Here is a 24,188-nt window from a genome sequence, read left to right as displayed (position 1 = left end):
ACTTCCAAGTAGGGAAAGTGTATAGAAATGCCAGTTAAATGATTACACTGGTCCTGTGATGACACATGAATACATCTGGTGTTTTTTAGAAAAGAAGCAAGATTTTGAAAATTGTGGCTAAAATATATAGGAGTACTCAGAGCACTCTAAGTCACTATCAAAATGAATACACACCTCAGACACAAATTTGGAATCTTTGACCATCTCATAGCTGCTGCTGCTGCTGCTGCTGCTGCTGCTGCAGCTGGTGGTGTGTGTGTGTGTGTGTGTGTGTGTGTGTGTGTGTTAGAATTACAAACAGGCCTTGTGCATCTTAAGCCATTGTCACACTACCAATTGAGCTATATCCTTTATTTCCTCTCTTCTCTCTGTATTCATGCATCATCATACACTTCTACCATGACTGATATTTACTTTAATCAAAGTTTATGTTGATGGAAGAGCTAAATTTGGAATGGAATTTCATTTTTATAAAATGATATTTTGAGAACTTATGTTTTTGTAAAGGGGTTCAGGAGGATAAATACAAAAGTGTAGGTAAGGAGCATTATCTAGTGAAGCTGTGCATATTCTATCTCTTTCTCTGTATTACTTAGACTTTGTTCTGGGAATCAAAAGCACTCCTGATGACATTATTTGCCTGTAGGCTTCTAGAGCATATATTCTTCAGCCTTAAAAGCAAACCAAGTGCTGGGCTTCAGTGACTCACACCTGTAATCATAGCTACTCAGGAAGTTGAGATCTGAGGATCACATTTCAAAGCCAGCCAGGGCTGGAAAGTCTGTGAGACTCTTATCACCAATTAACTACCAGAAAACCAGAAGTGACTCAAAGTGGTAGAGCACTAGCCTTGAGCTGAAGAGATCAGGGACAGCACCCAGACCCAGAATTCAACGCTTGTAACTGACCAAAATGAATAATTAAATACATACATACATACATAAAGCAACTCAAGTGTGCATTTCCTGTTAGTAATGAAATACAAGGTTGTTACCATGTTTACATTTTCCAATCTTTATGCTTTGACAATGCTTTCCAACATACCTGGCATTCTAAATTATTCCATAGTCTGTGGCATGTGGTGTGTGATTCCTTTTTTCACTCCAATAATCATGAAATGACAATCATAAAGAACTAATACAGTATGAGAAACATTTTCCTTTTTTGCTTATGGCTTTCAATCTATGTCTAATACTCTGTTGATACTGAAATTATTTTTACTACCCAATTTATGGAAAACCTCTAAAATACATTGTGCACATTGAAGCAAATAGATTTAAAGTTGAACTCAGCATGATCATCCAAAAGAGTTTTCCCATCAGTTGTTTCCATGGCAATAAAGGTCAGCATTTTCTAAGATTGAAATGTGGGAACACTGCCTAAAGCTAGTCTCCCTTCAACATCTACTTCCTCATATTCATCAAATCCTATGCACTGCTTAAATTCTCATGAAGGCATCTTTCTCTGTCCAGCATTCTAGAGAAGGAGTCAGTTCATAACTCCATCTGGCTTTTAGGAAGACTAGAGCACTGTCGTTGGTGATTTTCATGACTCTGTTTTTGCCAATCCTCCAATTTACTATCCACAGCATAGAAACAGATATTTTTTAAAAAACACCTCTTGGATCATTTCTTTCTATATCATATATTTTCAGATGAACTTCAAAGGACTGCTATGACTCAAGAAAGCCTCCTCTATTATGAGGATTAAAAATTTATAAGGACAAGTGGTGCTGTGGCTCAAGCAGTAGAGCACTCACCTTGAGCTGAAGAGCTGAGGGACAGCACCCAAGCCCAGAGTTTAAGCCCCACGACTGACAAAAATAAATAAATAAAATGTAGAAACTAAAAATTTATAAGGACAAACCTAAGATATTTATAAATATGTCTTTGTGGATAAAACTATAAACTTTAAAAGAAAATCTGTGTGTGTGCATATGTTTGTTATTTAAAGTGCATAAAATCATTACTATCAGAAACCTACCTTAGGTAAAGGTTTGGCAGGTTTACAGTGCAATCCGCCAACAAACTCAAAATTAGGTAAGTATGGACGAGGAAATTCAAAATCCCAGTACGTCCGAATTAGCCAAATCTCAGCTTTGCCCATAGTCTCACACAATGTAGTGGGTCTTCCTGGAGGAAATGAGGAAAGTTTTGGAAGATTGAGATTAGCACACACTTTTGCTAAATAAAAGACATACCACCAATTTCTTTATAAGCTAGTAGGAGAAAAATTAGTTTATATATAATACTTATCATTCATTATTACATGTTACCAGGAAAGAAAAAAAAAGAAAAGGAGGGAGGTTAACACATAGATTAAATGCTATTGAAGAAATACTGAGCAAAAACAGATACTAAAGTCATTATTTAAGAGATTAAAAGGCCATGGACAAATATATGACTAGTATGATTTTTACAGGCTCAAAATTTCTCCAACAAGATATGTATGAATTACTAAATTATAATATGTAACATTGACAGGGTCTACTTGAATTAAGCGATCAAATTTAATGTCAAAATTAATACTTACCAACATTTTCCTAAGAAATGCAAATCAAAAAACATTAAGATTCTACTTCATCTCAGTTAGAATGGCCGTTATCAAGAAAATAAATGATAATAAATGTTAGTGAGGGTGCAGCCAAGAGAGAACCTTAATGCACTGTTGGTGGGAATGTAAATTTGTTCAACCATTCTGGAAAACAGTGTGAAACAGTGTGGAAATTCCTCAAAAAAATAAACATAGAATCCCCCTGAGCATTTACCCAAGATTCTACTCCTAGGCCTTTACCCAAAAGATTACAAATTAGGATACAGTAAAGCCACTAGCCCAACGACATTTTGTGTAGCACTATTCACCATAGCTAAGGTATGGAATAAGCCCAGATGTCCTTCAATGGATGAATGGATCAAGAAAATATAGTATATATTCCAACAGAATGTTAATTATCCATTAGAATGAGATTGTACCATTTGTAAAGATAAAGAAAGACCTGGAAAAATTATGTTAAGTGAAGTAAGTCAGGCTTAGAGAGACAAAAGTTGCATGTTTTCTCTTAGATGTGGAAACGAGATTTATGTTATAAACTTATAAGTAAATATGCTGGGTGATATGCAAGTATATACAAATGTATTAACTGAAATATGGTCAATTCAAGGGTCAATTCTTGAATAGTGTAATTCCTTAGAAAAGTAAAATCAAAGTTCAGCAAAATTAAACACCAGGAAGTACGTATTTGAAAAAGATGGGGTGGGGTGGGGACAAGAGGAAGAGTAGACAACTGAAGAGAAGAAGAGGGGAAGAATGCAGTCACGAATCTGATGTATATCTCCCAAAATTAAGAAGAGCAAGGGGAGGGGTGGATTGGGAGCAATGGGTGAGAATGTTGAAAGGGTTGACCCTGATCAAGATATATTGTACTTATAAATTGCTTTGCTAAATTAAAATTCCTTTGTACAACTACTTAAAGATAATACATGTTTTTCTAAGAATAGGCCACCCTGAACAGGTCAAAAGATTACATCTGTAGCATTTGACAATAATGTATAACTTCATTATATCCATAAAAAATACCAGAACACAGCAATTAAGTGATGTTCAAAAATAATTCACTAATACTATTCACAAATGAGTTTAAAGAGACTGTGAGAAGTGTCAGAGAAAACAGTGAAAAACAGTAGAGATTGGACAAAAGAATGCAATTGGGCCGGGCGCTGGTGGCTCACGCCTGTAATCCTAGCTACTCAGGAGGCTGAGATCTGAGGATCGCTGTTCAAAGCCAGCCCGGGCAGGAAAGACCATGAGACTCCTATCTCCAATAAACCACCAGAAAACCGGAAGTGGCGCTGTAGCTCAAGTGGTAGAGCGCTCGCCTTGAGCTGAAGAGCTGAGGGACAGCGCCCAGGCCCAGAGTTCAAGCCCCACGACCGACAAAAAAAAAAAAAGAATGCAATTGGCAGAAAGTACTGAATAGAAAAAGATAGTATTGTAACAGGCAAGAAAGAAAGATTTCATAATTTCATGGTTTTATTTTAATGGCTATATACATTTTAACAGTAAAGAATAGTAAATCAACCTGGGCACTGGTCACTCACACCTGTAATTCTAGCTATTCAAGAGGCTGAGATCTGAGGATTGAGGTTTGAAGCTAGCCCAGGCAGGAAAACCTGTAAGACACTTATCTCCAATTAAACCATAGCAAAAGGTGGATGTAGAGCTGTGGTTCAAGTGGTAGAGTGCTAACTTTGAAGCAAAAGGAACTCAGAGACAACTGAGGATCAGTGCCCAGGCCCAGAGTTCAAGCCTCAGGACCAGCAAAAAAAAAAAAAAAAGAATCAACTTAAAATTTAACACTATTCCTATTTGTTTTACTAATTCAAATTTATGGTACACTGGTCTATTTAATGCTTTATTTATGTATGTATTTAAGTATTTATACAGCATGGGATAATAATTTTATTTGATGTATTCTATTGCTGTTTGTTTTTGTTTTGTTCTTTTACTCAACTTTTTTTAGAGGTTTTAAATTTATCATATTGGAACTTCTATCCATTCAATACAGTCTTGATGTTTTGGGGTACTTTTTATTTACTGGAACCACAATCTATTTTATTTATTTTTATTTTATTGTCAAGGTGATGGACAATGGGGTTACAGTTACATAAGTAAGGTAGTGATGACAGTTCTTGTTTAACTCCCTCATTTTCTCCCTCTTTCCCTTCCCCCCTCCAACCACCCTTTAAGTTGTACAGATCACTTCCAACATATTGTCTTGTAAGTACTGCTGTTGCATAGGTTCCCCTTTGTCCTTTGTCTGACCATTTTGTTGTTCCCCTTCTGTTCCTAGTTCAGATAATGCATATACAATACGCAAGGTACCAAAACTGAATGCAGTAACAACAGGGGATAAACCATAGGGGAAAAAAGCACAAGCGATAAAAGAAATAACATAGTACACTGAGAACAACAACAAAGAAAAACCTCTTGTGTCCAGGTCTTGGAGTTCATTTCACTTAGCATCATTTTATATGGTCATATATACACAGCTATTGAGCTCTTCTGCTTATTTGCTACGATTATCCTAGAAGTATACGAATTATTACAAATAAGAGAGACCTATGTTTCTTTGGGTCTGGCTTACTTCACTTATGATTTTTTCCAAGTTCTTGCATTTCCTTACAAATGTGGCAGTGTCATTCTTTCTGATAGCAGCACAGAATTCCATTGTATATATAAAGCACATTTTCTTGATCCACTCATCTACTGAGGGGCATCTCTGTTGGTTCCGTATCTTACCTATGCTAAATTGTGCTGTAATAAACATAGTTGTGTGGGTAACTTTAGTGAGGGCTTGTTTGTGGTCAGTTGGATAATGCCCCAAAGTGGAATTGCTGGGTCATAGGGGAGCTCTATGTCTTTTGAGGAACCTCCATACTACTTTCCAAAGTGGTTGAACAAGTTTACACTCCCACCAACATTGCAGTAGGCTTCCTTTTGGCCACATCCCCTCCAGCATCTGTTGTTATGAGATTTCTTGCTTATAACCATTCTAACTGGGGAGAGGTGGAATCTTAATATTATTTTGATTTGCATTTCTTTTACGGCTAGAGAAGTTGAGCATTTCTTCACATGTCCATTGTCCATTCTTATTTCCTCTTCAGAAAAGTCTCTCTTTAAGTTTTTAGCCTACTTATTAATGGGGTAGTTGTTTCATTGAGGATTTGTTTTTGGAGAATTTTTTGAGTTCTAAGTATAGTTTAGATATGAGGCCCTTGTCTGTTGTACGACTAGTGAAGATCTCCCAGTCTGTGGGCTTTTTACTAATTTTGCTAATGCTCAGGCCCAGAGTTCAATAAACAAGCAAAAAACAAACAAAAAACTGGCTGGGAGAGTTATAGATCCATAGCTACTTGCATGTGATCATATAAGATGATGCTAAGTACATGTACTCCAAGACCTGGACACAAGTTTTTCTTTGTTGTTGTTGTTCTCAAAGTACTACATGATTTCTTTCTTCTTTTTTGTTCTCCACCCCCCCCCCATGGTTTATCCTCTGTTGTCACTGTATTTGATTTTGCTACCATGGGTATTATATATATATATGTATATCTATACATATAGATATACATATATATATATGTATATCTAACTAGGGAAGGGAACGGGAACAAAGACAGTGAGACAAAGGGCAAAGTGGGAACCTATGCAACAGCAATACAAGCAAGAAATGATCTGCACAACTTTGTGGATGGGACTTGGGGGAGGGAGGGAGAAAAATAGGGGAGGGGTAATAAGTTAGACAAGAAATGTAATCACTACCTTACTTAACTGTAACCCCTCTGTACATCACCTTGACAATAAAATTAAAATTAAAGAAGATACCTAAAAAAGAATATTCAGAGAACCTTTTCCTAAAACATTTAGAAAATGTATTCAGCAAGTTATTATTTGCCAAGTTATTATTATCACTATCACTTTAAGTAGATAATATTTGGTGTTCAATCTCCATCTCCCATAGGTACATATATTTCTATTTTCAGCTTAAAGAAAGTGCAGAGAAGATCTTCTGTGTTTCCTTCCCCTATCATTCTAGAGTTTTATCTCTTGAGGGAGTTTAATAATATGGGATCAGGGTGTAAAATAACACAAAGAAGCCAGAAAATTGATACAGAGTCATATAAAGGTACATTTTGCCAAATATAACTCTTCACCATTGTTGTGAAGTAATGTTTTGCTACATTTGAGGCAAATTTTTGGTATAATAACAAATGGTGCAAACCAGTGGATCCCAACAGGGACTTCCCAATTCTAAATGTTAGCTGGGCGTCTCATGTAATCTCATTATAGTTGCAGCTACAGACATATAGCTTATGTCAAATTTCCTTCTTCACTCTGAGGACGATCACCTTATCAGACAATCAATTTCCTGGTTTCACATTTCTCAGAACATCCCTCCTGTGGAGCACATGGGCAGCAAAGATGGCTCTGGGAGAGAGTAGAGTGGGCAGACCCCAATTGATCTTTTGATCAGTACCTAACCAGCCGGTGAAGGCTCTGGTGAATGATAGGGTGTGACCTTGACAGTGATTGGTTCCTCTTCCTCCCTTACCATACCACCCACCCTCTTTGTCTTTAAAAGGGGGCTGTTCTCTGTTAATAAACGAGTTTTTCTACCTGCTGGATTTGGCTCCCCGCTGTGTCTGATTGTCTCCTGGGCTGAGGGAGGCTGGGGAACAGTCGAGCCCCCGCACTTACCTTTCCTTGGACCCCGTCCGTCTTTTGTGAGACCCAACACCCTCCCGTGTCTAATATCTAGTAATTAGACTCATAAAATGAATGTATTCCAAAATTGGAGAGCTCTGTATACTTGTTGGGTGGGTGAAGCTGCCCATGCTAAATCTCTTATTAGGCTTGATCATTTGCTCTTGAATTTGCTTTGGTTTTGCTTCAAATAAATTTTGTACTACCCAAACTCTTCTTATGTTTATTGTTGAACTCTGTCTTTGACAAGGCCAGGAGCCTGATATTTATGTCTACTAAATAAAATAAATAATAAAGAAAATAAATTCCAATAAATTATGATGCAGCTTACATAAAGCAAGCAAGCAAGCAAGCAAGCAAGCAAGAAACAAAGAAACAAAGAAAGAAAGAGAAAGCAGGAAAGCAGGAAAGAGAGAAAAAAGAAAGAAAGGAGGAAAGAAAGAAAAAACACAAGGAAAGAAACAACCTATTTAAAACTCAGGAAGCATAGAAGCAGGATGATGCACCAATGGAAGGACTTGAAGGATCAAGGCAAAAGCAAGCAATCACCAATCAACTGGCTTGACATTACGACTGGGTTGTATTAGTTTCAAAACTGTATCATTTAAAATAAAAGGTGTTTTGTTTAAATGTTCAGACTATCTAAAAAAGTGAAGACATTTTATAGACATACAGTTTAGATTTCCCTTATTACAGAAATCTGACTTACTTCTAGTGAAATTAGTACTTAGTTTATACTTGAGTCCTTTTTTCTTTACACAAAATATTTGTCTTCATTTTCCATTTCATTTCTAGTACATAATTTACATAATTTACATTCATGAAGTCCCCAATGAAAATCATGTTGAATGATTAAATTTTCTTTACTTTGTAATATGGATACTGAATACTGGTTCCTGGTCTCTTCCAACTTGGTTTGTGCTCAAGGCCTCTCTCTCTTGTTCGGTTTATAAACTTGATACTCACACCTGTAGTTCCACAGGGAACCACACCTCCAGTTTGGCATTTTGCTGGTTAATTGGAGATAGATTCTCTCATACTTTTATGCCTATTCTGGCTTCAAATTGTAATCCTTCAGGCCTCACTTTCCTAAAGAGACAAGATTACAGATATCAGCCACCAAATCCACCTACTAACTGCTTTCTGTATTAGTAATACAATTGGACGTGTTTTCAAAGAAATATACTGAGTTGGTTTGGCAAATGGTTATTAATATTACAATTCTCTGTGATAGAATATAATGTTCTTAACTGATAATGGCATAAGAATTTTCTTCTGGTGAAGGACTTGGGCATTAAATTTTCTACAAAGAATAGAATATTGCTTTATCCTAAAGCTAAATTGCAAAGGAGTATTATCACTGATCTGGAATTGTTTAGGGAACGTTGTACATTAATTACTCTTTTTTTGGGGGGGGAGTCTGGTCATGGGGCCTGAACTCTGGGCCTGGGTGCTGTCCCTCAGCTCTTCAGCTCAAGGCTAGTGTTCTACCACTTGAGCCACAGCACCACTTCTGGCTTTTTTCTTTTTACTTATGTGGTGCTGAGGAATTGAACCAGGGCCTCATGCATGCAAGGCAAGCGCTCTACCACTGAGCCACCTTCCCAGCCTCATTAATTACTCTTAATACTAAATTATACTTAACAATTAAATAGTAAACTGTTAATAGAAACCTCTTAAATAGTAGTTAATAATCATTCAATTACTATTCGCTGTGTTACAGGGGAAGCCAAACAATTGAAGCTTGTATATAGGCCAATATTTTAAATTTACTAGCATACTTTTGTTTTACTTTAACAGAACTATTATGTATCTTTTTATATGTTCATTCTACATTAATATATATAGCTCAGAAAACTTGTCTTCATTTAAACATATGTTACTTTCAACATATGTCAAAAAGTAAAATGTATACTAATTGGTCTTTCTGTTTGGCCCTTTATGTAGTAGATTTGTGTTTCCAAAGCATTTCTGCAGCAATGTGGACAGATGTAAAAAATATATTCAGCAAAAGAATCAAAACACATAAAGTAATACAAAGCATAAATTCAGGCAATATTGACTTATGGAATTGAATGACAATAAAATGGTTACTCTTAAATGCAGTTACAGAGATGTGTATGAAGGAGAATTTATTAGTGCTCATTGTGATTAGCTGGTTCAAAGATGATTGATACTTTAAAGCTAGTCTTACTTTGAGGGGTTTCATTGAAGTGTAAACTTTTGTTTTTGTTTTTTTGTTTTACAACTTTTGTTTTTGTTTTTGTTCTTTTATTTTTGCTTCAGAAAAGGGTTAGAAAAGAATTTTAAAATGCTCACTGTGCTGATCATAAGGTAGCTGCCTCGGAGAAGAAATTAGAAGTCCTATGGGAAAGAAAATAAACAAAAACACTTAAGTTTTCTAAGGAAAGGGTAAGGAGATGAGAATGAGAATTAAAGTGGGGGTGGGGTGCAGAGGACAACAGTAAATTATAAATTGGGTCCAGAAGGAGAAGCATAGATTAAACATATGTATATATAGTTAGTTAGATAGTCATATACATATGTACATATATAAAATGTTAGTAATCTAGTTACTAACTAGTAATCTTGGCAATTTGAGTGGAATAGGAAAGTTGAGGCTTGTATTTGTAGGCTGAGAAAAGTATTATTACTCTAAGAATCCATCTAAAATGTTATCAATGGATAGATAGGACACAACATGGTGCTGACAGTTTAAAGCAAGGATGAATGAGCTTGGAAAGAATGAAAAAAGACAGAAAACCTCTAAGCCAAGGCAAAATAGGACCATCGATCTCCCTTGCGTGCTTAATCATTTCCATGATATTATTCATAGCTTTTGTAAAGGCTACTCACAAATCTCACCGCAGTGAGGACTATCTATGTCTTTTCTGTGTAGTAGGTCTCTCAGAAGCTGAGGTAATTTAGAGCGTGTGTGGAAGATGCCTTGCAGAACACTTGGCCTGGGCCTAAATTTGCTATTCTTATCTACCATCAAATAGGAGTAGCAATTTGATATTCCCCAATTTTCATTCCATTAGATATTAGAAATGTATTTGTTAATTTGTAATTTTTACTTTATTCATAAGACTTAAGCTCTCTACTTCAAAAGTGGAAATTGAAATATCACACTTTGAAGCCATGTCAGGAAAGTCTATCTAATAAATTTATATATAAGAAAAAAACAGAAATCAAAAACAACAGGGAATCAACCAGAGGAAAAGGGGAAAGAAAAGGAAAAGGCAGTAACTGTAAACAGTAGAATAAAAACAAGCAAACTCTTAATTCCAAATTCCATTGTTGGAGTTTGTTTCCATAAGCAGGTGAGGAGACAGAAGTGGGAAAAGTGGGACAAAAAGAAGAGGAATGACACTGTTCAAAAAGAAATGTAGAGCTGGGAAGGTGGCTCAGTGGTAGAGCGCTTGCCTTGCATGCATGAGGCCCTGGGTTCAATTCCTCAGCACTACATAAGCAGAAAATGCCGGAAGAGGTGCTGTGGCTCAAGTGGTGGAGCGCTAGTCTTGAGCTAAAGAGCTGAGGGACAGTGCCCAGGCCCAGAGTTCAGGCCCATGACCAACCACAAAAACAAAAAGAAATGTACTTATTATCTGCCTTATGTAGCTGTAACACCTCTGTACAACACCGTCACAATAATTTCTTTTTAAGTCTGTGAGACTCTTTTTATTCAATGGCGCGGGTGCACATCTGTCATCCCAACTATTTTGGAAGCAAAATGGCTGGGTGGAATGGTATACACCTGTCATCTCTAGCAACATGAGGGAGCTATCTATGTAGGATAATGACAGCCCAAGATGGCCTGGGCATAAAGTGAGATCATATATAAAATATGACCAATGCAAAAATGGGGCTGAGGGAACCCTCACATTTTAGAGTACCTGCCCAGCAAGTTGCGAGGCCCTGAGTTCAATTCCTGCTATCACACAAATACACACAAAAGTTCACTGATACAGAACACAGGACTCAGTGAAGTTAGATATATCCTTGCTATGTACTGATATTCCATTCAGGACATTTGGGATTTTCTGCACTGTAGTTTTAAGTGTCATTTTTCCACCCTATTTTCTTACACAGAATGAACAAACAACTTTGTAATGAAAACTTCACAGAAATTTGATATGTTATTAAATCTTCGGTGTTCAAAAACAGTTGTATAACAATTGCATGCTGATCTTCTTTCACTATCAGTTTTCCATTACCAGATGGTATTAATACTTTAAGAAGATTATTTCACAGAAAAGGAATTTTTTTAACCAGATCTTCTTGGCAATGGATTTCAACATAAACTATTTGTTGTTTAAATATGCTTAGTAACATGATATACACAAAGGATTTAAATAAATACAATATTTAAGTTCTCAAAAAGTAGTATTCCTGAATCTAGATTATCATCCTGTAAAGATGAGAAGCTGGGAATTTTTGTTTGCCAAACACTTTTTCTAATGTTATATAATTTGTCACCAAGAATGACGATTTCATTTATACAGAAGCCACTTAGTTTTGCATATATTTATGACACATTTGTTTGCATAATTCAATGCCCATATAATTAAGACATTGTCATTGAAGAGCTCTTGAATAATATTATTTTTCACATAAGATTTTTTTCAGATGACTTGGCATATCACACAAGTGATCAACAGTGAAATAACCTTACTGAAAGGGACAGAGGCACTGCTACTCAGATTGTTTTATTATGTAACTTGCCTCAGACCAAAGAATAAGTAATTGGAACTGAACCAAAAATTGCATGTGATTTCCTGAAACTTCTCCATCTGGATTAATGAATGTTCACTGTTACCTCATTCAGCACCTGCAGTAGTATGGTCTGTGTGTGATTCAATGTGAGCAGTGATGAATTTTATAAAATACATCTCAAATGTCTTGATCAATGATGTAAATAACATCTAAGTTGAAATCAAATCATGTTTTTGAGGCATTGAGCTTTATCTCCTCTACAATATAACCAAATCACATAATGAAATATAAAGGCACACAATTTCACTTATCAAGGTAGAATTCTAATATCTTCTGAAATCATATGTGAATTTTTGGTTATCTTGTATATATTTTATCCTGTATATGTGCTACAGACATTATCCACTTTGTGAGCAAATTGTAGAAGTTTGAAAGTGTAAGCGATGAGAATGTAGGCGAAGAATATTAAAACATCAAAAGAAGAAAATAAATGCTATAGCTTACCAGATTTCCTTTAGCTGGGCACCAGTGGCTCACACCTGTAATCTTAGCTATTCAGGAGGCTGAGATCTGGATCACGGTTCAAAGCCAGCCTGGGCAGGAAAGTCTGTGAGACTTTTTTTTTTGGGGGGGGGGTTGTTTTTGTTTTTGGGTCCAGTCGTGGGGCCTGAACTCTGGGCCTGGGCGCTGTCCCTTAACGCTTCAGCTCAAGGCTAGCGCTCTACCACTTGAGCCACAGTGCCACTTCCAGCTTTTTTCTTTTTGCTTATGTGGTGCTGAGGAATCGAACCCAGGGCCTCATGCATGCAAGGCAAGCGCTCTACCACTGAGCCACCTTCCCAGCCCCAGTCTGTGAGACTTTTGTCCCCAGTTAGCCACCAGAAAATCAGAAAGTGGTGCTGTGGCTCAAGTGGTAGAGCACTCACCCTCAGCTGAAGAGCTCAAGGACAGTGCCCAAGCCCAGAATTCAAGCCACACGACCAACCAAAAAAAAAAAAATCTCCTTTACATTCAAGCTGTCTCTAGTCCCTCTATGGAAAGAATAACCTCCTTCCCCACAGTACTCGTTTCTCTTATTTTACTATATATCATGTATCACTGTCTAAAATCTTATATATTTTATGTGACTATTTTATTTACTGTCTTCTTAAGTTAAATGTAGTCCAGGTAAGATGTTCCTTTTTTTTCTATTTTGTGCACTATTGCACTACCTACAAAAGTGGCTAGTACTATATTGGTATTCACTAACTAATATTTTTTAATATCAAGAAAAAAAGAGAAGGAAAAGAAGATAGAATGGAGAGAAATAGACCCAAACGTGCATAACGATGTTTTGCACGTAACTTCTGAAAAAAGTATGATTGAGCAGGCATCAGTGGCTGCCACCTGTAATCTTAGCTGATTCAGAAGGCACAGACCAGAAAGAGTAAAGTTCGAAACTAGCCTAGGTTAAAGTTCATGAGATCTTTGCCTGAACAGCAAAAGCAGGACCTATGGAAGAAAGCACAAATAGAAAGAATGCCACCTAGAACCACCTGGGAAAAAAGTATCACTCTATCTAAAAAATAATCAGAACCAAAAGGACTACAAGTTTGGTAGAATCACCTGCACCACAAGTGAAAAGCTGCAGTTTAAAACTCCAGAATTACCAAAGAAAAAAAGGCACAATTAATAATATCACATTTTAAGCCTTGATACTAAATAGTATGTTCCTCAGTACTGCTTTTAGAAGTGATTTTTTAAAAGTTATGCAAGAAGAAAATGTAAAACAAATAAATAAATAATAAGGAAAGAAACTACATGGTGTCAGAAAAAAAGGAAATATAAAAATCCAATCAGAATTCTCCTTGATAGTCACATTATTTTACTTGCATCTCATAAAGAATCTTTGAAATCAGAAAACTTTAAGTCCTCAAAGGATCCAGAAAAGTTTACACTGAATACTAACACAAGCATCCCCAAAGTTTAAGCACAGATAGTATTAGGTCAGATCAGGTATAAATTTAGGGTTTCTAATTCTCAACTTTATGCATTGTAGAGATTTGTACAGAAAGATAAAAATTAAACAGGGCTATCAATATATTTATAATTTCAAACTATTAAACAATAAATTTCTTAGCAACCTCACAATTTAGTCTAGTAAAGTTACTCTAGATTTGAAGATTTACTTATACAGCAATAAAGCATGAGATTGTTTTCATTAAGAGATAGTAATATAGAAATTAATACTGTCACATCCTTTTTTTGGGGGTCCGGTCGTGGGGCCTGAACTCTGGGCCTGGGCGCTGTTCCTCAGCTCTTCAGCTCAAGGCTTGTGCTCTACCACTTGAGCCATAGCGCCACTTCCGGCTTTTTTCTTTTTGCTTATGTGGTGCTGAGGAATCGAATTCAGGGCCTCATGCATGCAAGGCAAGTGCTCTACCACTGAGCCACCTTCCCAGACCTGTCACATCCTTTTATAGGAATTTACTAAAAATATAATACCCGAGGAATTGTACAAACATATAATTAATTTTTTGGCACATACAATGAAACAATAAGAATAAAAATATCTGAATTCATTAATACAAGAGAAACTTCAGGAGACTCACCTAGAACTTTGCTGTAGTATGAATTCCATTCTCCCCAGTAGGACTGGAATATGTAATCTTGTAGAGGATAAGATAGGGTATTTTTAACCCTTTCAGCAAAGTTCATCTGGTCAGTGAGCTCTGACAAGGCTGCTGGTACATAGGAAACTGGAGCTGGGATTTTCCCACAATGCCTCTCCACTGTTGAAGCTGGAGAGAATCTCAATGTGTACAAGAACGGGATTCCTAATTTCAGAGCCACCAGGTCTCCACAGATTGTTACTGGGTCTGCTACCAACACATCAAAACCACCTTTCTGAAGTCTTGCCATTAGTGTGGGGTTGTTTAACACACCCTCACAGATTTGTGTATTAATTTGAAAAAAAGTGTCTAGGAGCTTTCCTAGTTCTTTGTAGAAAGTCCACAATGTCAGAGGGGTTGGTCTGTGGTCTAGCCACAGCATGATCATATGTTCAATTAAGGAATCTATATTACTTTTCTTGTAGGAAACCGGTATCTCTTCAAAATTCACAGAAGGATCAAAATTGGAGTTGATGAATAGAGTTGCTGAAGAAGCCAGTACAGTGACATTATGATGTCTTTGAATCAACTCTTCTAGAATGATTTTAATATTTAACCAATGGCTACCATCCGTAGGCCAAATTAGCACATTCCCACTCTGAACTATTTTTGCCAGAGTCAAATAAAAAATAAGCAGTTGAACAATCTTCTTAGGCCTGTTCATTTCCACAGTGGAAAGCATTCTATTGTAGATTTTCTAAGATGAAAAGAAATCTTCAATGTATGTAAGTTGATTGTTTTCAAATAAAACAACATCCAATATGATAGTTATGCCCATTTGTAGACCAACCGCTCTAATGTATAAAAGGAAAGCAATGTAATTCAAATTCTGTTATGTATTAAAGTGATTATGACACAGACAGAAATGAAATAGAGTCCCATTTTAAAGAAAAAAAGAGGAAGTTCTAAGCCTAGTATCCTTGAACTCTGTGATAATAATCAAAATGTTTTGTGTGTGTGCTACTGTCACTGGAATTGACATTACTGAGTGAAATGTACTCTCTACCTTATTCATGTAACTATAACCCCTTTGTACATCACCTTGACAATAAAATTAAATTTAAAAAATAACTGTGTGTGTGTGTGTGTGTGTGAGTGTGTGTGTGTGTGTGTGTGTGTGTGTGTGTGTGTGTGTGTGTGTGATTAATGGAGATGTGAGACTTATAACCTTTTTTGCCTAGGCTTCCTTTAAACTAGATCCTCAAATCTCAGCCTCCTAAGAAGCTGAGAATTATAAGCATGAGCCACTGAGACTTGGCTAAGGCATACATTTTAATATAATTTGTAAACTCTGCAAGTTGGTTTGTATGCCAGTTATTTAAGTATGTATAGTAGTTTTATAATTACCTTTATAATTAATCTCAGGTGTCTGGCACCTTGAAGAAACACAGGTTATTTTACACAACGCTGCACAGAAGATTCATAGAAGATTAAGTCACAGGAACTATGGAGTTCAATAGCCCCAGATTAAGAAACTACTATAAGTTTTGTAACCCTAGAGAATTACCTAGACACTCTCTGCTTTACTTTTCAAATATAAAGGGAGATGATGATAATTTGTTATATTTCTCTGTAAAATAGCAATGATACCTCAAAGCTACTTTGAAAATTGCTTGGTTAAGAGGAATATATAATATTATATCACATATAATATTATAATAAATAACACAATATTAACAGTTTAGCAAACTTGCCCTGAAGATTAGCATTTAATAAATTTAACCAGTTAATCAATGAAGTACCTATTAATATGTCTAGACATGGATATAGAGCTATCATTTGTAATTCTTAATGAATCCTAAGCTGAATATGCATAAGCATAGAAGAATACCATTTTCAAACCATTCAAGGTTATTACCAAGAAAACTACAAATAAGTTGATTTAAAAGACATAAGCCAAAATTTAAGAATGAGCATTAAATCATGGGATATCTCTTTAGCTATGGGTGCTCAGTAACTATTTAATTTGGGGTGTTAGAATAATTAAACACCAGAATGAGCAAAATGGGATAGAAAAGTGATGCTAAGTTAAAATACCGCATTTAGGAATTCACATAATTATTTTAGTTAAGTTCCTTCAAATGGAAAAAATAACTCATTCAAAATATGTCTGATTTAACAATAAAAATAAAGTTCAGCAAGGTACTGGAGCTCACATCTGCAATAATATCTATTTAGGCTGAGAGAGGAAGGATTTCCGTTTGAAACCCACCCAAGCAAATGTTGTGAGGCCCTCCCGCTATCATCTCAATCCACAGCTGAGCAAGGTGCCATGCAACTTTTGTTCTCTCAGCTATTCAGAATGCTGAAACTGGGGAAGAATACAGTTCCAGACCAGCCTGGGCAGAAATGTTTGCAAGATGTGTGGTGGCAATGTGCCTGTCATGTCAATTGTAGCAGGAAAATCAATAGTAGGATCATAGTTCAGACCATCCCAGGCAAAACTGAGACCTGTCTCAAACATAACTAGAGTAAAAAGGACCTGAAGTATGGTTCAAGTGGTACAGTATCTGCCTATAAGCACAAAGAAAGTCCTAAAACCAACCGGGCGCCAGTGGCTCACGCCTGTAATCCTAGTTACTCAGGGGGCTAAGATCTGAGGATCGCAGTTCAAAGCCAGCCTGGGGAGTGGTGCTGTGGCTCAAGTGGTAGAGTGCTCGCCTTGAGCTGAAGAGCTGAGGGATAGTGCCCAGGCCCAGAGTTCAAGCCCCGTGACTGACAAGAAAAAAAATCACCCTAAGACCAAAAATTAGTATAGCCAGAAAAAAAGAAAAAATAAGTTCAACTTTAAAAAATAAGTTCAACTTTAAGCCCAGCTTTGTGTTTCATATTAATTTATGTCCCTGAATGTTATCTATACCATACAAACATCTGGATATGTTGTTGTTTTGAAAATATGGTTTATTGGGGCTGGGAAGGTGACTCAGTGGTAGAGCGATTGCCTTGCATGCATGAGGCCCTGGGTTTGATTCCTCACACCATATAAGCAAAAAGAAAAAAGCCAGAAGTGGCGCTGTGGCTCAAGTGGTAGAGTGCTAGCTTTGAGCTAAAGAGCTGAGGGACAGTGCCCAGGACCAGAGTTCAGGCCCCATGACCAGACCCCCCCCCCAAAAAAAAGAAAATATGCTTTATTGTTATTGTGTGTAACAGTAATTCAGAGACATTTATCTAATTGTTAGATCACAGAATCATATATATATAATATAATATAAATCCAACACTCTCTTGTTTTATATAGTCAGAAACTAAAAGGCAGTTTGTAACACCTAATGCTTACGGATTTTACATACTTTTTCTCTCATACAATTGTTATACAATTGTCTTTTAAATGTGTATATAACTTGGGGGACCTTTTTTTACTGATATTATGAAAAAAGTAAAAATTTACCTGGTCTGTTTTTAAATAACATATTTGACATTTGCAGAGCCTTTCCTTGCTTTTAGGTGGAGATTGCCAACCTCTCTCTGACAGCCATAAAGAATATTCTCAGACAACACATCTCAGACAACAGATTCATAATAGAGCCCTATTCCTTAAGGAATATGTTACCTAGTAACAAAGGAATATGTTACCTAGTAACAATGTGCCAATTAACTTCATGCAGTGAATAAAGAGTAGGGAAAATAGACTAGCAGCTTTCAAGAACTATATCAAGAAGAAGATAAGCACCAAGGATGTTTAAACCAAAACTATTTTTAGTAATACATAGTTTTCCACCTGAAATTTAAATTAGGAGACAATAATTCTAAAACTTGAAATTCACTGAGATTTTGAAAAAGACAAATTATATGCACTGTAATTTTGTATGTAAATGATAACTTATTCATTGTAATGATTAAGAAAGAAAATGTATGTAAATCTTCTATCACAGTCTCTAGTGAATAGGAAAAACTCCAACAAATACTAAGGCCTATTACTGTTAATATATCCATGAGTTTGAGTAAAATATCTATAATTTGAAATGAAATAAGTAATCTGACATTATAATACCCAATGCTTACTAATTAACAAAGATTAAGGACCCATTCTGAGCTTCTTATTACATTCTACCAAAGAGAAATAATCTTAGAGAAAGTTGGTTTCATTATTTACTTTGGTGTGACTGTTTGAGACCTGATTGGATATGGCCTCATTATTAAGAAAAATCATTAAAGCATTTAAGAGAAAGAGATAAATTGAGACTATTTGGAAGTTTTACAAGCCATGTCATTCCATTCATCATTGTCATCTAACACATTCTACATCTACAACGTCTTACACAAAATTCACAAATAAAATAAAATAAAAAAAGAATTAAAAAAAATAAGCTACTCCATTAAGACACTATTTTGGCTCCTTACCTTGTCTTTTAAAATTGAGCAACAATGACCTTGGCCTCAGTAATACTGTGTTTTAGGAAATACAAACTTATATAGTCATGCTAAATCGGAAGAATGTAATTCAATTAGAAATATGTAAAACTCAGGTGTAAAAGCATCTGAATAACTCTTCTTTGTGTTTCCATAAAGAAAGATTAGTCTCATGTTTTGAGACTGGGAAAGTAATGTGCTTTCATTACCAGCAACACAATAGAAGGTAAGATTCTGGGACCTCAGCCTGGAGAAGATTACCCAAGGGACAAAGTGACTCATGGGAATAATCACCATCACAATCACAATCATGAGATTTATATTTCTAAAATAAAGAGTAATTAGTAAAAAAAAAAAAAAGATGTGGTTTGATAAAATGTAATTATCCTAAGAATACTTCAGTATTAATCTGGGCTTCAACTGACCTACTGCACATATTCAGATGCCTACATTAGTTTACCTAATACAAGAGTTTTTGTCAATTTTTCTTTTATTGCTTTATAAAATTTCCACTTATTATTCATCATTCTTTATTTTATTGGTCATGCGGCTTGAACCCAGGGCCTAGGTGCTGTCCTTGAGCTCTTTTGCTTAAAGCTAGTACTCTACTATGTAGAACCACAGCAACACTTCTGGTTTTCTGGTGGTTAATTGGAAATAAGAGTCTCAGGGTCTTTCCTACCCAGACTGGCTTTGAACCATAATTCTCAGATATCAGTGTCCTGAGTAGCTAGGATCACAGGTGTAAACCACATATGCTTACCTGGCTACCTTTTCTTTATTTTTAATGAGAGACAATTTTGTCTTAATATGGTGACCCATTTACTTTTATCTTTGTAAGTTAACATATAATCGTTTTAGCTATTTCTGTTTTTCTCTGAGGTCAGAACTACTTACAAATTGCTTTATATCTGAGACATAACATTTGTTTCTAGATTTTAACACAGTTAATTGCCATACCCAATAAGATGAAGACCATTGCTGACAATAAGTGGTATTTATTTGTAATTGGCTCAGCAAATTTTGCTCTTATTCATTGAAGGTTAGTAGTCTACATATATCCACATTCTAATATGTGTATATTCGTTTTGATTCCAATAAATCAATTTTATAAATGTTTTAGAGCAAGTTTGTGGAAAAGATGTTGTGTGTTAACAAATGTCATTACATAAGAATCTCTAATTTCTCATAATAATATTCATGTTAACCACTACACACTGCATTTTGTCATCTTCAAATAAATTTAAATTTTATTCTTTATTTTTACATATTAGCTACTAACCATACTTAGTAAATAGACCATAGACGCTCTACTTAGTAGAAACCTGACAGTTTGTCTAGTGGATATACAACAACATTGAGGTCATTGAAATTTTCTTCATCTTAGCTTTATTACATTATTAAAATGGGTAAAAGCCTAAAATAAAATGTCGATGTTAGTAGAAGTTCAAGTCTCAAAGCTCAACAACTATCAGGGAAAGTAGCTTATCAATTGCAGGAGACATTCCCTCATTAACTGGTTATCTTTAGGATTAGGTTTGTATTTCTGAGGTTTACCATGGAATCAAATTCAAACAGTAAATATATAGCATTTAGACTGTATGAAGTGTGTTACAATTATGTACTGTGAAATATTTCTAGGTCCCTTTAAGATAATTACATTTATAAATATTTGATTCAGGAATATATTATATATGAAAGCAGAAAAATGATCAAGCAATCTGCCTGTAACAGAAAAACAATAAACAAGGTGACAAAGATGCCTTCAGATGAGTGAAAGAACATACTCACTATTCTTTTATAGATGACACTAAATAATTACTCTGGGCTCTCATTCCTTGTAACTAACTACTCTGTGTTCTTCACAAAGTTTGATATAAAAGGTAACTGTAATCATCAAACATCCCTTTACGTAGTTTTCAATGTATTATTAGGTTAAAATGGAAGAAAATAGCGTAACATACAATAGAAATTTTAAACTGAATGGTTAAACTAATTTTACAATAATGACATCACCATAATTATTTTTTTCCTCAGGGGATTCCATACCTCATACTTGAACTTTCACAAATAGTAACTCATCAGCAATCCCCAGTAAATCTCTGGTTACTTGAAATCTCCCATGTCAGACATCCTTTCCTTCTCTACACTTTACAAGAACACCAGTATTTACTGCTTACACATTTCTTTATGCTTCACCTCAACTTTGAAGAGTTTTGGAATAGTCACTATGGTCTTCCTGTAATGTAACCTCATCTCTTCAATACTGTCTTTGTATTTTGTATGCATATTACCTACACAATTTACTTTATTTGTTTTCATGTCTCACTGCTCTGCTGGACTCTGAAATACATGAAGACAGACAAGAAATTCATCTATTCAGTTAATCTCCCTAACTTAGAGAGGACATAGAAAATGAGTAGGAAGGGCTGGGAAGGTGGCTCAGTGGTAGAGCGCTTGCCTTGCATGCCTGAGGCCCTGGGTTCAATTCCTCAGCACCACATAAGCAAAAAGAAAAAAAAGCTGGAAGTGGCGTTGTGGCTCAAGTGGTAGAGCGCTAGCCTTGAGCTGAGGGACAGCGCCCAGGCCCCACGACCAGGCCCCCCCCCAAAAAAATAGAAAATGAGTAGGAAATGTACAATCAATAAAGAGTAAACAATAAAATTCAGATGCATGTGAAATGGGAAAAGCCTATATATTAAGATGACTTTTAGACAATATAACCACATCAATATGCCCAGTACAGTTTTGTGTGTCTTTTCAACTGTGGCTTGAACTTTATGCTTGCTATGCAAGTGTTCTATTATTTGAACCATATCCTAGCTCTTCAACATAGTTTTTTTTATTCTTTTGTATATTTTTATTGTAAAAATGCTGTACAAAGATGTTACAGTTAGTTACATGAGTAAGGCAATGAGTACATTTCCTATCCAGCATTGTTACCTCCTTTGTTTTTCCCCTGCCATCTCTTCCCTCCCACCTCCCCAACTCCTCCCTCCTCACCCTCCTCAAATTAGAAAAATGTATATACAAGATGCCCTCCCACTGAACTAGCCTGGGAGGAGGGACATAAAGTCCCTGGGAAAGCAGAGCTTCTTTCTGCCTGCTCAAACTAACTGATTTAAGAAAACAATCAAGCCACAGGAAAACCAAACACTACAAGCAAACCAGAGACTCCACCAAGAGACTGGTTATGGACATAGGGGAGACACAAGATCACCCCCCACCAAAAAAAATAAAATTGAAGAACTCTTTTTTCTACCTAACTAAAAAATTAAATTGTGGGGCTGGGAAGTTGGCTCAGTGGTAGAGCGCTTGCCTTGCAATGCATGAGACCCTGGGTTCAATTCCTCAGCACCACATAAGCAGGAAAAAAAAAGCCGGAAGTGGCGCTGTGGCTCAAGTGGTGGAGCGCTAGCCTTGAGCTGAAGAGCTGAGGGACAGTGCCCAGGCCCAGAGTTCAGGCCCCACGACCGGACCCCCCCCCAAAAAAAATTAAATTGTTTTCTATTTTTTTCAACATTTTTATTTTAGAGGTGTGTGTGTGTGTGTGTGTGTGTTTGTGTGTGTGTGTGTGTATGTTTAAATTATTTAAGTTCATACCTTAGAAATAAAATTGATAGGAGCTCCAGTGGCGCAGTACTTATAAGAAATAAAATTGATAAATCTTCAAATGTTTTAATTTTTGCCATTTATCTTTACTAAGCAGTGATCAGAAACTACACACACACACACACACACACACACACACACACACACACACACACACACCTTTAAACATGCCCTGCAAGGTCTATAGTAACTCATAAAAAGTTTAAAATCTTCTTGCTTCTTCTATATAAAACTCCAGTTTCTATGCAATTCCTATTTTATAGTGATAGCTAAATGAGGTCTAGTTCATTCATTCACTATAAGGTAGTCACTGTATTTATTGAGTTGATACCATCCAGCACATAAAATCGTAAAATAGCACTGCAGTTCTGCTGTATGTTTTTATTTTAAATTTGCCTTCATTCTATCATATAATAGTGACACAATTGTGGATAATAATAGAGCAACTTAAAGTTATGCTTGTTCATATTCAAATAAGAAGACCAAAATTGCTACATACCTAAAGCTGTACTGTAGTAAGAGTCCCACTGTTTCCAGAGAGTTTCAAAGATGTAGTCTTGTAGATGGTAGGAGATGAAATTCCTTACTCTATCGGCAAAAGACATCTGGTCTGTGAGTTCTGAGAGAATGGCAGGGACATAGGAAGGGGGGTATGGCACCTTTCCACAGTGCTTTTCGACTGTTGAAGCAGGGGAAAACCTCAAGGAATAGATAAAGGGAATTCCCAGTTTTATCGCTATTATATCGCCACAGGGAAATACTGGGTCAGACAACAGGACTTCAAAGTTTCCTTTCTTCAGCTTTTCCATCAGTTTTCCATTTTTAAGAACACCATCGCAGAGCTCTTTAGACACTATGTGGAAGTCTTTGATGACTTTGGCCATCTCGTGATAGAAGGTCCACATGGTTGAAGGAGATGGTCGATTCTCCAACCATGTCAAAACAAAATTTCTGATCACTCCTGCTATTCTTTCTTTCCCAAAGGGCACTTCATATATTTCAAATGTCAGAGACGGGTTCGACGTTGGTGTGATAAAAAGAGCACCAGAAGCAACCAGGACAGTCACATTATGCTCTTTTTCAATGAGTGCATCTATAATTATTTTAACATTTAACCAATGACTACCTTCCATTGGCCAAATCAGAATGTTCCCACCAAGGCTGGTTCCCAGGAGACTGATTTGAAGAGACAATAGGAGAATGTTTGTTAACATAATGTGTCTCCAAGTAGAAAGTTTCAGGAGATGTGAAACAAATGAGGTTTGTGTCTGTTGGTGTACAGAGAAAAGACAAAAAAATTGCTCAGGTTTGAGGCAAATCATTAACACCTTAGGAATCTGCTTTCTACCAAATACCAGTCAATATATACCAGTTCAAGTATACAATTTGGTAGTGCAATATTTTGTGACAACTATGAGTTTTTTATTGAATTATTTTGTAGTTCAATAATAGTTCAATATTTGTGGTCATTTATAGGGTTAAGAAGAATGTGCCTTTCGTAACCATTATTCCAGCTTAGATTATGATTATCTCTGATTTTTCTCCTGAGTTCATTCCGTTAACCTTCTTTTTGTATTTCAAAATTGTTAAATTTTT

At 36.0% G+C, this 24,188-nt stretch overlaps 1 protein-coding gene across 4 annotated transcripts in view; it reads right to left on the bottom strand.

Moving 5' to 3' along the window:
• The window catches only part of LOC138820967 (UDP-glucuronosyltransferase 2A1), a 28,007-nt gene extending 4,201 nt beyond the window's left edge, over positions 1 to 23,806 (bottom strand). For 2 of the 4 annotated variants that reach the window (XM_070012971.1, XM_070012972.1), the window contains exons 1-3: positions 23,094 to 23,806; positions 14,571 to 15,202; positions 1,984 to 2,132 (exon numbers count right to left, since the gene is read on the bottom strand). In XM_070012971.1, coding sequence (XP_069869072.1) covers positions 1,984 to 2,132; positions 14,571 to 15,202; positions 23,094 to 23,806 — 1,494 coding nt within the window. Of the gene's footprint in view, positions 1 to 1,983; positions 2,133 to 14,570; positions 15,203 to 23,091 lie in introns of all 4 variants that reach the window. The other 2 variants (XM_070012973.1, XM_070012974.1) reach the window with 1 other exon arrangement.
• Positions 23,807 to 24,188: the final 382 nt, after the last annotated feature.

This window comes from Dipodomys merriami, unplaced genomic scaffold (genome assembly GCF_024711535.1).
Source record: "Dipodomys merriami isolate MVZ:Mamm:240054 unplaced genomic scaffold, mDipMer1.0.p SCAF_9, whole genome shotgun sequence".
Taxonomy (NCBI): domain Eukaryota; kingdom Metazoa; phylum Chordata; class Mammalia; order Rodentia; family Heteromyidae; genus Dipodomys; species Dipodomys merriami.
The sequence above is the reverse complement of the archived record's forward strand: the minus strand, read 5'-3'. Positions and strand labels throughout refer to the sequence as shown.